Here is a 13,313-nt window from a genome sequence, read left to right on the forward strand (position 1 = left end):
ACAGGTGTGGCGCCGTGAACAAACCTGCTTGTTCCTCTGAATGCCCATATGCGTTTACCTTCGCTCCCATGAACCATAAAGGGAACGTGCGGCGCCGAGGCCATGAACCAATTTACTTATAATTCCGAAGGTCCACTTGTTTAAATTACGCATCAACAACAAAAGGGGACGTCGGCCATCAACAGCCCCATTGGAAAATTACAGGTTCAAAACGGCCGATCTGTTACTTTTTCGCGCCGAATCGAGGTTCACATTGAATTCTCGCTATTTGTAAAGCAAGTATGAGCGCAAATTAACGCTCCATTTAAACACTCGGCATACCATTGGGAGCATCTGGTATGCCGGAAAACACTGCACCAATTCAAAGTAATTTGTACATTTCTTAAATTATTAAGCGACACGCGGTACTGTGTTCTGAGCGACAAAACAAAAACATGCCGCCCTTTCTCCCTCCTTGATGTTGCCATGTGTAATAAAATGCCGGCAAACTCATTCTACCAGCAACCCCCACACAATCATGTCACATAGTAGCTGAAATCAACACAAACCGTCGCCTTAAACAGGCTGTGTCATGCGGGCAGAGACCATGCGCCAACCTGCGGATCCCATCTCCAGCATCGAGAAAGAAGTACATGAAACCATCTGTAATCTCTTCATCTCTTCACCTATTGCATCCTATAATGGTTCAAATTTTGAATTCCAAGACCATATGTGCTACCCACTTTCGACATTACCAATTTCAAAACCTGATGAATGCACAGACACAGCATGTAAGGCATTGATCACATTCACCTGGAGTGCTCGCGTTAGTACACAGAGGCGCGGCCACGAACAACTGTGTGAATAAATCGCATGAATTACATTCCGTGCAGACATTTAAGAGTGTCCATATAAATTCCGGCAATCAGTCCAAAATTACAGCCCATTATGCACATTGTATGACCTCCCAGCTCTTAGGGTAAAGACACGCTCAGCACTCATGCCGTTTTGTCCCAGCAACCCGTAAACAAAAAAGCTTTTGCTTCACACCGAGCCTCCATTACAACACTGCACTACACATGCTCCAACCTCGAAAACAACAGTGCAGGACGGGACTATTGTGCACCAAAACACAGGCTGGTCAAGTGAAACAGCTTTGCCGCCAAAATAGAACAGCAATGCAGTTCATAAGATTGCGAACATGGTCAAGTGAACAAGATGCCTCGCTGCGGTCCTCTTGTACCATTACATTTCCAATGCGGTTGGGCAAGAAAATACTGACATACTGGCAGCATGCGGCGTGGGGGTTATGAATCGTCCAATTGCTTAGTTGCTGAAGTATACCTCTATGAAGCTCGCATCCCACCATGCGATGAAAACTCTTTATGAAAATTAAATCTGCATCCGAGGTGCGCTTTGGCGAACAACAATGGGCTCTTCCGAGTGGATACATGGGACGACCCTTGGTTATACGGACAACGGAGTACCATGTGGTTCCTGGGTCATGCCAGATATATACATATCACCACCCAACGATTCCTTTTCATTAGGATGAACTGTGGCAGACAAGAAATGCCCCAAATCGGTGTGGCGGCCGTACCGAACAAACACCTCACAACGGCCACATTTTTAGATACTGTAATGATATACTGCGCATAGATACCACAATCAGCAATGCCCGAGGGCCGGAATGAGGGCACAGGGCAACCAGATAACGTCATATAATGCAGAAAACCAACGCTGAACACGGGAGACTTTCCCCTTGAGGAAACGCATTGTGTGCCCCCTGAACAATCCAATAAACAGGGCATGTGTAGCGCCATAATATTACAAAACTACAACCGTACCTCCAAACAATTCACCGCTAGTGCAGCGACCCGAAAAGTTAAACGGAGCCCTCAATCATTAAGGTGACACGGGGGCCCCACATCAGTAACGTGAAAAGGAGGCCCGAAATCAGTAACAAACCCATCGTGATAAAACGAAATCCTCTCCTGGTTGACGGGCGCCCGGCTGCTGGAAGAGCTGCAAGTGCTCCTGTGCCGGGCGTCCGCTGCATATGAACCCCTTGCTCCTCCCCTTTCCATTGTTGCCCTTCACAGGCTTACTGTTGCGCTTGGCGCGCTTTTGGACTCTTGCCGCCCTCTCCCCTGCCCCCGAGGAGGGGAGGGGGGATGAGAGAGCGGAAGGAGGAAGGCCCCTGCCCCGGTTATCGGGTGCCTCCTCCATTTTCTTTCTGTATTTCCGTCATCACCTTCAAACTCTTTGTTTGAAATGAAAATCTCCACTATCAACCTGTAAAAAGACGCCATGTTTTACTCATCTGTATGCAACTCTGTTTATATTCATCTGTATGTAACTCTGTTGATATCTGCAAGTCATACAGTCTGTTTCTGTAAGCAAGAGACCTTTGTTGGCCCATGAATTTGCAAGCACTGCCGTGTCCCCTAGCCCAAAGTAGCCCAAACTCTCATCCTCGCGCCATTTCCGGTACACATGGATTTTAAGTAGCCCAATTGTGGGGAGAGTGGTCCAATGTGCAGGAGCAATGAAGCCCCACCAAAGATAAGTGAGAGGGGCATGTGACGCAGCAGCTATCACATAGAACATTGTAAGACCTTTAAACACATTAATAAGTGAAATAACAGCCGCGGGTGCATTGTGGGATAGTTGAAGTAAAATATCAAGAATATGAAAACATGAAAGGACTGAGTTTCTCTTGCGTCACTGCGCATGTGTTGGATGTAGTGTCTCCTGTTTTGCGCAGCCTCAGTGCGATCTAGCCCTCTCCCGGAAGTGGGGGTGGGCCTTCCTGTCCCAGGCTCTTCCGCTCTCCCCCATTGCATTGCTCTGAATCATCACTGCCACCAATGTCCCTTGAAGACTTCTACGCACAACCCCTGGGGAGGGGTACATCGAAGATTAGGGGCATAAATCCCCTTAATATCAATCGAGAGAAGCACCTACTTCCAGTGGAGTGAGATCCACGGAAGATCACTGGGGAGAAATGCCTGGGCAGGGCCCAGATGAGGTGAGCTGCCTCTGGCGAGGTTTTCTGGGGGTCAGGGGTCATTGCTGCCACCTGCACCCATGTCATGGGGCTCTGGGAGTTTTAGTTTCACGTGTTCCATTATATATGGGTCTATAAGGGCTTAACGTCCCAGCATGCACTGCACTGTTTGTTAAACAGCCCTGGCTGGAAATGACCTCCGTGACATGGGGCCAGTTGGCAGCAAATCAGCGCTTATTTTGATACTTTGAATTTATCGAAGAGAAAGCTGAACCCTTCTATCAGAAATTGTGTAAATAAGTTATGAGCGCCTAGAGAGAGCAATACCTTAACGAGGCGCTTTACAGTGATAGATGGTGAATAGTGAGTAAGGAATGATGCACACTCACATCTCCAGATCCTCACAACCACTTCTCACCACTTCAGACTCTCTTCTATGTCTACCCCCTTGATCTCTCTGTTGCCTTTGACACTGCTGTTCACCCCTCCTTCAAACACCCCCACTCCACACCCTCCCCATGCTGTCAATCTCCCCACCCTTCTACACACACTCTCCTACACAACCTCTCTCCCCACCTTCCCCAAGCTGTCAATCACTATACCCGCCCACACCACCCTCCTGCACCCACTCTCAGCTCCCTCCTCTACACCCCCTGCAGCATGGGCCTATGCTTTATGCTGTCAGTCACTACACCGCCCACACCACCCTCCTGCACCCACCCTCAGTCCCCCTCCTCCACACCCCCTCTACGTATGGGCCTATACTGCATGCTCTCAGTCACTACACCCACCCACACCACATCCTACACCCACTCTCGGCCCCCTCCTCCACACCCCCTCTAGCATGGGCCTTTACTGCATGCTGTTAGTCACTACACCCCCCTACATCACCCTCCTACACCCACTCCCAGCCCCCCCCCCTCCACACCCCCTCTAGCATGGGCCTGTACTGCATGCTGTCAGTCACTTCACCCACCCACACCACCATCCTACACCCACTCTCAGCCCCCCTCCCCCACCCCACTATAGCATGGGCCTATACTGCATGTGGTCAGTCACTACACCCACCCACACCACCATCCTACACCCACCCTCAGCCCCCCTCCCCCACCCCACTATAGCATGGGCCTATACTGCTCTGCCCTTGACTAGATCTCCCCCCTACCTATGTGGAACTGCATAGAAGGACCCAGATATGGCAACACCGACATTAACTACAACTTACAAGGAATGATAAAAGGTGCCTTTCAGGGACCAGGAAGGTTTGTGCCACTCCCTGAAATGGAGAGACAAGCAGAACAAACTCTGAGAACACTATGAGCAACCCCCCAACACCAATCAACCCTCTCCCCACCCTTTCCGGGCACGACAGTGCAGAACGCCTCAACCCGAATAGGATAACACTCTGTATCCGGAGGATTTAACCATATTTAGTTAAGGGATAAGCTTATCCTGGGCACCGAGCACTGATGCTATTATAACCTTATCAGATTGAATAATTGGACTTAAATTTAATAAAACTATTGTATAATTTTATGTTTGCGCAGTGAAGCTGATCGATTTATCTAGATAACTTGGACTGAATAATAAGAATCTTCATCAAATCTGAATGGGCATTTACACAGATCCAATATGGCGTGAGAACAATGTTTGTAATTTACTAAATTGATGTTTGTCCATTAAGTTTCGGAACAATAACAATTAATTTGGTTACACTTACTTAGGAAGATACAAATCCTCTCATTGGAGAATAGACAAGAAAGAATGATAAGATGAGTCAAGACTGAAATGTTAACCCGGTACTAACACACCATAGGCACCTTACTACTAAGGTGGTGTGGATTATATTAATGTTCACAAGCTAGAACACCTTCGTATGGACACTTTGCTCAGAGAAGACATTTATATGAATTAGTATACTGTACGAAGTAGGCCATATCAATGAGCCCATATTGCATTGTATTAACAAAGGATCACACCGGCGTGGGTGAGCTACTTATCCTTAAAATGCAACCCCTTATTGAGCTTAAATTCTAAGAAAGACATTTCTTAACGCCTCTAAGAACCATATGTCAAAGGAATGATCAGTTACACCCCATATCTATAAAGATACTAAAAAATGATTTAGAATAAATTGTACTAATGAATCCAATTAACTAATATTAATCACATATCACGTGTCACTGTCAAGGGAATAAAAGGGGATGAACATTATTATACTTCAACGGCAATTGAGGTTGTTAGTATAACCAATGGAGTTGTATACCTTCTTCTTTTTTTATTTTACTTTATTATTTTGAATTTCTTTCTCAACTTCTGTTCATCTATGAATGATCAAAACTTGGGTTACAAATGGTAATATCAATGGACAATTCATTGTGTTTATACTTTATTTTGATGACTGTTCATGGTAACATTTTTTATTCGGAATGTAATTATGTTAACTGACTGTACATAGCATAGCTTTGAAGATGACCAGAGGTCGAAACATGTGTCAGCGGTAGCAAACAATCAAGAAATTAATGAATCAAAAAATGTTTGTTTAAACGCAACTATATCATATTTGTGTTTTGGGCATTTTCACCCAAGAGCCATCTCCATCTCCAATGAGAACTGGAGTCAGGGCATATACAAACACAGCAAAAAAAGTTGCCATCAGGTATTATTGGCAGCTTATTATAGTTTTGTTCTCTCTCTGCTGAGCTGGGCCGTAGCCTCACCTCTCCCAATAATGCCACATCTGCTATAAGAAATAATAAATACATCCTATATATACTGAACCCAAAATAAGCATTGATCCAGAAAGGGTCTGTAGAAAATGCAGAATGTATTCATTTAATATTCAATGCATCAAAGACAATGGGCCTCATTACGAGTCCGGCGGTAAAACCGCCTGGTTACCGCCAGACTCGTATTACCATTCCGCCACCCGGAATACGGTGATTCCCGGAATTAGCGGGGTATTACAACCCCGGTGACCTGGGAATTCTGGAGGCGGAATGGTGTAAATCCCCATTGAGTCCCATAGGACTTAATGGGAATGGGGACCATGGAAACACCGGCACCATCTCCTGATAGTGCCGGTGTTTCCACGTCCACCTGCAGGAGGGCGGTGGTAAACCTGCCAGGTTAGACCTGGCGGGAACGCCACCTCCCGCCTGCAGGACGCAAGATCGGGCAGTCCTAAATTAACAGTGGTGGCGGGTTTACCGCCACTGTTATTTCCGGACCGCCCGACCTATAATGAGGCCCAATATGTATACATATCAGAAATATAACGAAACATAATCAAATGTTTCAGTGAAATGGATAGTTCTGCACCTTCATCAGGACCAAAGGAAGTAGATGACCCTGTAGATATCGAAATCCATAAACAATATCTGTAATTGGCCTAAATAGTTGGCCCACCTGATCCAAAAGTCAGGTAGAGTTCCCTCCACCATCAGTGTGAAGCTGCGCCCGTTATTCATAGTCAAAGGAAAATGTATAGTGGATGTAGGCAAATTAACGGCGCACCTCAATTTCCCCAACCCTCATCTGGGAGAACAAGACACCGAAAAATCAAGTGCATGAAAACATAAATCATCTGGAGCTCCCCAAAAATAAACAGGGGCCCAATCTGATAGTTATAGTAAGAAAAGCAAGTAGATTTATTCTCCAGCTGGGGCCATCTGTTGCACGGAGTCTAGTTATTTCTTTCACTTCATTTTGGATCACGCTGCGTCTGCTTTACTAGTGGATCTGTGATTCACTTTACTAGGAATACTGGATATTGGTTTGGTATCCAAACTTGAGACTCTGATGATGACCTGTGAGAAAAAGCTGCCTTTTTTCCGAAGGTTCCCTGTTCGTAGTGTGCAGTTAAGGGGAGATAGACTCGTGTTGCCTGCATCGGCTTGAAAGCGTCGCATTCACTTCTACTGGAGCATGCGCCAAATGTGAGCGGCTCAGTTGGCATTCTCCAACTGAGTCGCTCACCTTTGGTGCACGCTCACCCTCAGAGGCCCACTTTCGGATACCGAACCAATATCGCGTATACCTAGTAAAGTGAATCACAGATCCACCAGTATAGGAATTCTACCTCCACTCCCCCACCTCTCCAATGTTTCTGAGATGGGAGGTTCAACTTAAGGGAGTCCTGTCCTGATGAAGGTGGTTAATCTATCCACGTCAAAAGGCTGCCAATCTGCGTCGACCCTGGACTGTTTACAACATTAATTTTGCAATTTATTAGATATGATATGTCACTCTGTTTGTGTTGCTGTTGTTCTTTGAAATAATGCATACACTATGTTACTTGCACCAGCCTTCTGCTCTAGCACGTTTGTAATACTGTTGGCATGCAAGCATATGGTTGTTACAGAAGTGTGCAGAAACTATGCACAATGATAATAAAGACTAATGCTCCAACTAATTAAAATGCTTGATTGAATCAAAACAAATAACATTTCACCTAATAATCTCAAGTTCTTTGAACAAGATGCTAACATTAACAGATTGAATTCATAGGAAGAAATAAAAAAAATAGTTTTTGAATTAACCACTTGTAGGAACACACCTCCCTCGGTGTATCACCTGGTTTCTTCCTGCACTCCTAACTTGCCTAAAATTGATCTAGCCACAGTGGTGTGTCTTGATTAAGACTCGAATGCAAACCTTCTTTTGTTTTTACTGTCTCTCGTGTATACCTGTCTTTGCACAGTAGGCCTGATATGCCTTGCCTGGCCCTGGCTTTGGAGTGTGCCCTGTGAGCCTTCTAATGTTTTTTTTACCATTGCTCCAACCATATTCCATGCCACTGTAACCTCAACAATGTTGTCACATTTAGTACCTCTGCTTAATTGTTTGCCTGTAGTGCTTAATTATGCAGACTGTGTTTCTCTACAATCTCCAGCAAGTAGGGGGCTGATTGGATAATCTACCCCACACTGTGTTTTTATTTTTCATCCACATTAATAATTACTTGAATGTTTCTTACATTGCCTGCTTGCACCTCCAATGCCCCCCCCGCACCATGAGGCGAGGCTTTTCCAGAAAGTGCATTTACATGAATGCTTCTTACCATGCTTGGTTACACCCCTGATGTAACCCCCCCGCACCATGACGCGAGGCTTTTCCAGAAAGTGCATTTACATGAATGTTTCTTACCCTGCTTGCTTGCACCTCCAATGCCCCCCTGCACCATGAGGCAAGGCTTTTCCAGAACGTGCATTTACATGAATGCTTCTTACCATGCTTGCTTACACCCCTGATGTACCCCCCCCCCCTCACCATGAGGTGAGGCTTTTCCAGAAAGTGCATTTGCATGAATGCTTCTTACCATGCTTGCTTGAACCACCGATGTAGCCCCCTGCACCATGAGGCGAGGCTTTTCCGGAAGGTGCATTCACACAAATGCTTCTTACTATTCTTGTTTGCACCTCTAGAGTCTCAGAGGGGATAGCTCAGCGGCAACGTGCTCGCCTTGGAAGCAAGGCGACATGGAACAACACAGGTTCGACCCCCGGGTCAGCGCTTAGAAACCTCTGGGTATTAAGCGTGTTATAAATAACCTATCCTATCATATCATATCACCCCTGATATAGCCCTCCGCACCATGAGGCGAGGCTTTTCCGGAAGGTGCATTTACACGAATGCCTCTCGAGTGACCTTTAAGCTGTGTCTAGTCGTTGGTCTTCCACACTGTGGGCCAGGCTACCCCACCTGTACTGTAACTAGTGCCTAGATGCCTCAGGGCTTTGTGTCCTGCTATAAATGTAAAGTAAATTAATGAATAAAAACAAGGTATATGCTCCATGTGGGCGGGACAAAGACTGATATGCAAATGGATATTTCCCATCTGTGAAAGGTACAGTGAGCAAAAAGCGTGTGCTGCAAACTCTCATCTTGGAACAGATTATCATGCCATTTTCTCTCTGGAGATGAGCGCCTGCTACCTTTTATGAAAAATATGCTCCAACAGGTAGACGAGTAACAATCATCTTGTCGCACTTGAATAACCTTCCTTGTCATCATACGATTTAATTTGAGCATTTATGAGCACACACAGAATTAACTCAATCGTGTAAAGGCACAGCTAGTAACCAATATAGCAAAAGAAACCAACAGACAGTGGGCCTCATTACGATCCTGGCGGTATGGGTTTAACAGCGCCGTTAAAGGTGCTGGCACTGTTAAACCCATACCACCCTATTATGAGGGTCCCTCGCGGGACCCGCTCTGGACATCTGGTCAGACCAGACATCCTTTGCGGGTCCCGCGTGGGGACCAGGGAGCTAACAACGGGCCTGTTTTTAACGGGCCCGTTGTTATCTCCATCCCCATTGAGCCCTATGGGGGCTTGAATGGGAATGGGGATGGTCTGGGTTCCCTGAATGGGGCACAACCGGGACCTCCAAGGTCAGAATGGCCCGGTATTTCCCCATTCAGGGAACCCGGACCAAAGTTTGGAGGCAGCACTTTTTAAGGGCATGGCTACCTCCAAACTCCTAATGAGGCCCAGTGTCTGAACCATTCTTCAGGCACAAGAATAAAAGCCATAATACCTCTGTCTGCCCATTATCTGAAGAGGAAGGTTTTAAGGTTACGAAACTGATAGAAAGATTCAAGAACTCTGATTTCTCGAGGTTGGCTGTTCCACAGCCTTGGACCATAGACAGCAAACCTTCTGTCTCCCCTTGAGATGCAAAAAGAAGTCTTGATTATCAACAACAATTGATCCCCTGAACGTAGTTTCCTGTCGGTTGGTAGCGGCTACGTTTATCCCCCTCTATCCCTCTCACTACCTCACTCTCCTGGACTGATCACTCTTCACGCTTGAAGCTCTCTTCTCCATTAGCACCAACACACCCTGCACCGCTGATCGCCTTCATGGTCTTCCGACCCATGAAAAGAGTGTCAGTGCTGGCCTTTGCCTCCATCTACTCTCCTCCTTTGACTCCTGCGGCTGACTCCCACCATGACACAGCCCTCTCTAACTTTCACCTTTCATCTACAATGCTCTCAACATTCTTGCACCTGTCATGAGGGTCTGACTGAAGCCTGCCAAAAAGTGCAACACTTGGTACGATTCCGATCTGGCTGCCTTTCAACGCAAGTGAAGAGCAGCAGAAGGGAACTGGGGATCCTCAGGTGCACTCTCTGACAAGCTGGCCTGCAGCCTTCTTCAAAGGCAATACAGACTCTGCATCCGGTCCAAAAAGGGAGTCCATATTCAAGCCTACATCTCTGAGCCATCTAACAACACGGCTGAACTTTTCAAAGTCTGCACGGAACTGGCCAATCCTACTGCAGCATCATCTTCTACTGCACCCACCCAGGTCCTCTGCTCGGCCCTGACTGCACACTTCACTGACAAAACACAGGAAATCCTGTCCCCTCTCGCCTCCACAACCACTCATGCACCAACATTTCTTGAGCCTCCTGGCCGCCCCCATCCCTCCCCCTAGTCTCTCCCCTGTCACACCTGAGGAGGTCTCTAGACAAGTCCGGTCTATGAAAGCCTCTTCCAAACAGGTGCTCTCTTGCCCTTCCAAAACCATCAAGGACAACATTGACACTCTCGCTCCAGCCTTGGCAGACCATTGTAACCTCTCCTTTGCCACTGGAGTTTTCCCCACATCTCTCAAGTGCAAACCTGCTAAAAAAAAACTTCTGCTGACCCTTCTATTCCGGCAAACTCTTCCCGATCTCTATCACTGCTTTCCTGGGAAAACTCCTGAACAAGTTGGCTATCTCTCAGCTTACCCTCCACACTGAATCTGTTGGTTGTCTCCATCACCATCCGTCTGGTTTCAGAGCATCAAGAGGCACGGAAATTGCTCTTCTAAACACCCATGAGGACCTGCTCTCAAATCCTTACTAAAACTCTCCCTCTGTCCTCATTCTTCTTGACCTCTCTTCTTCTTTCGATATGGTAAACCACAACATCCTGATCTCATGTCTCTGTGATACCCTGGCATCGCAGATCAGGCCCTGGCATGGCTTGCCTCCTTTCTCTCAGACGTCCTTCCCAAGTGGAACATGGTTCTTTTCTCTCTGTTATAACTCTGTAACTTACCACACAGGCCGGGGCGTTGATAAGAAACCCCGGAGTGTTGAGTATGCCTATCGGAAACAGTCCCGTTGACTTCGTAAGCTTAGGTCCACGCCAGGAGCTTAGCCTCCTCAACTTGAGGGAATCTCTTTATTATGACGTGCCCCTCTGCTGTGAGGTAAGTAGACAGAGGAGCCAATCACACTAAAGAGCGGGGAAACACACACCACCAACCCAATGCTGTAAAGGAAAACAAGACAGGTTAATGCCAAGGTATATAGAAGTATTATAGTGACAGTAGAAATACTAGGTTTATACCTTATGACTAACTTTGCCGCCTCTTAACAAATGAAGGAGCCCTAAATAAACCAGAAGGGAAGGTTAAGCCAAGGAATGGAGCTACTAGACCCAATATAGAAGCGGAAGGAGTTGAGTTCTTACCCTAATCAGGAGAGGGTGAAGCCCAATGAAGTCCCAAAAACGACAACGGGATAAAACAACAAACAGGTAGTTAGTTGGGAAGTTTAATCCCAGGCAGAACGAGGGTCGCACTAGGGCCAGGTTGGTGCATGCAGCAAAGCGTTTTGAAATGCACTTGATTTCCAAATGTAATGTAGAAAAGATCAGTCAGATATGCAGCAGTTTTATTCAGGAAGCAGTACTTGGCAGCGTTCTGTAGTTTGTTGGGTATTTTCAGAAGCAAACCTTGGTAGTGCAAATACAATTTGTAGGATATTGACAGTTACAGTACTTGATAGCAAGGTGGTACGTTGCTATACAAGTGAAACCCCAAGAGGAATGAGCAGTAGAATGGAGAACACAAGACTTACCGGGAAGTGGTTAGCAGGCTGATACCTCGGAGTGTGGCCAGAAGAGTGGTACACGATCAGTGTAGCGGCTCCCCAAACAGAAGGCGACGGAACGCCAATCAGCGGAGTGAGACTGCATTGAATGGTTTAGACGCGAAAGGTAGTCCGATGAGCAAGGCAGGTTCGGTAACAGGCTGGCTGCGTAGTGTTCAGGTATCAGACAAGGAAGTCCACAAAACAGTCCGCTTCAGTACCATGAAGGATGCCAGTATCCAAATCATATAAACTAACGGAATCCGGAGGACAGTCCAGGGTCGAAAATACAGAATTAGAGTTCAGGAATCAATATGGGAAATAACGCTAACAGAAGCAGCGAGTTCAGCGACAACATCCATTTTAAGGCTTCTAGGAGGCGTGATCACGGGGACGGTCAGCTGACTGAACACGTGACCTGCTACGCAGCACTAAACGAAGCAACGGAGCGTGTAGTCGTTGCCGTGACAACTGCCAACGCAGCCAGAGATGTTGATACCTCTGATAAGACCTTCCAAAAAGGCTGTTGGTAAGATGCCTAGTGCACCGTATACGTCCTTGTACACTGCCAGACGTAAAACTCTCTCTCCTTGTGGTGCCTCCCAGGGATCTCCCTGGGAGGCACCACAAGTAGAGAGAGTGTATCCCCCTGGTTCTTCAATGTCTACTTGGCCTGCAAGATCTCTGCCTTCACCTCCAACTTTCAGTGTTATGCGGATGATACAAAGCTGTCTTTATGGCTACCCTCGGCCTCCTCCTCGTTCATTCCTAACTGTCTGTGTGCAATTCAGTCTTGGTGTGCTGCAAACGATCTCTGCCTTAATGCCAGCAAGACAGAGATCATCCTCATTGGGGCCTGCTCCTGCTTTCCCACAATTTTCACTCTGGCCGGCCTCCCTTGGCCCTACGCCCTGACCCACTAGTGAGGCAAGAAATCTGGGGGTCATCTTCGACTCCACTCTCTCCTTCTCCTCTCACACCTCGGACATCTCTAAAAAGTTCCACTACCAGCTGCACCTCCTCGGAGGTATCATACCTTTTCTCACTTTCCCCCAGAGGCTTACTGTCTCCAGAGCCCTGGTCCTCTCTAGACTAGACTACCGCAACAGTTTTTTTCCCTCAATCTTATCATTATCTCAATGTCACTGGGCCTAGTAAGATCGTTGTTTTTGTTTCTCCCCTGTTCCTCTCCCTTCGCCTGGTCATGCTCTGAAACACCTGTGTACGAGCGCGATATAAATAAAATATCATATCATAATCTTCCTACTTCTCTCTGGCCTCTACAACTCATCCAGAACCGCAAGAATTATCCCTGGCCTCAAGCCCAGGGACCGCATCTCTCCGGTACTGGAATTCCTCCACTGGCTCCCCGTGGCTGCAATGATCCAAGTTCAAGACCCTCTGCATAGTCCACAAGGCTTTCTGGGGCCGGGCCCACACCATATAC

General features: G+C 46.9%; 1 protein-coding gene across 2 annotated transcripts in view; it reads left to right on the top strand.

The window, feature by feature from the left end:
• Window positions 1-2,784: 2,784 nt before the first annotated feature.
• Window positions 2,785-13,313, top strand: part of LOC138489417 (zinc finger protein 551-like) — a 55,604-nt gene continuing 45,075 nt past the window's right edge. For both annotated transcript variants that reach the window (XM_069617137.1, XM_069617136.1), the window contains exon 1: window positions 2,785-3,010. In XM_069617137.1, coding sequence (XP_069473238.1) covers window positions 2,987-3,010 — 24 coding nt within the window. In that variant the 5' untranslated portion in view covers window positions 2,785-2,986. The remainder of the gene's footprint in view (window positions 3,011-13,313) is intronic.

This window comes from Ambystoma mexicanum, chromosome 9 (genome assembly GCF_040938575.1).
Source record: "Ambystoma mexicanum isolate Mex_15411 chromosome 9, UKY_AmexF1_1, whole genome shotgun sequence".
Taxonomy (NCBI): domain Eukaryota; kingdom Metazoa; phylum Chordata; class Amphibia; order Caudata; family Ambystomatidae; genus Ambystoma; species Ambystoma mexicanum.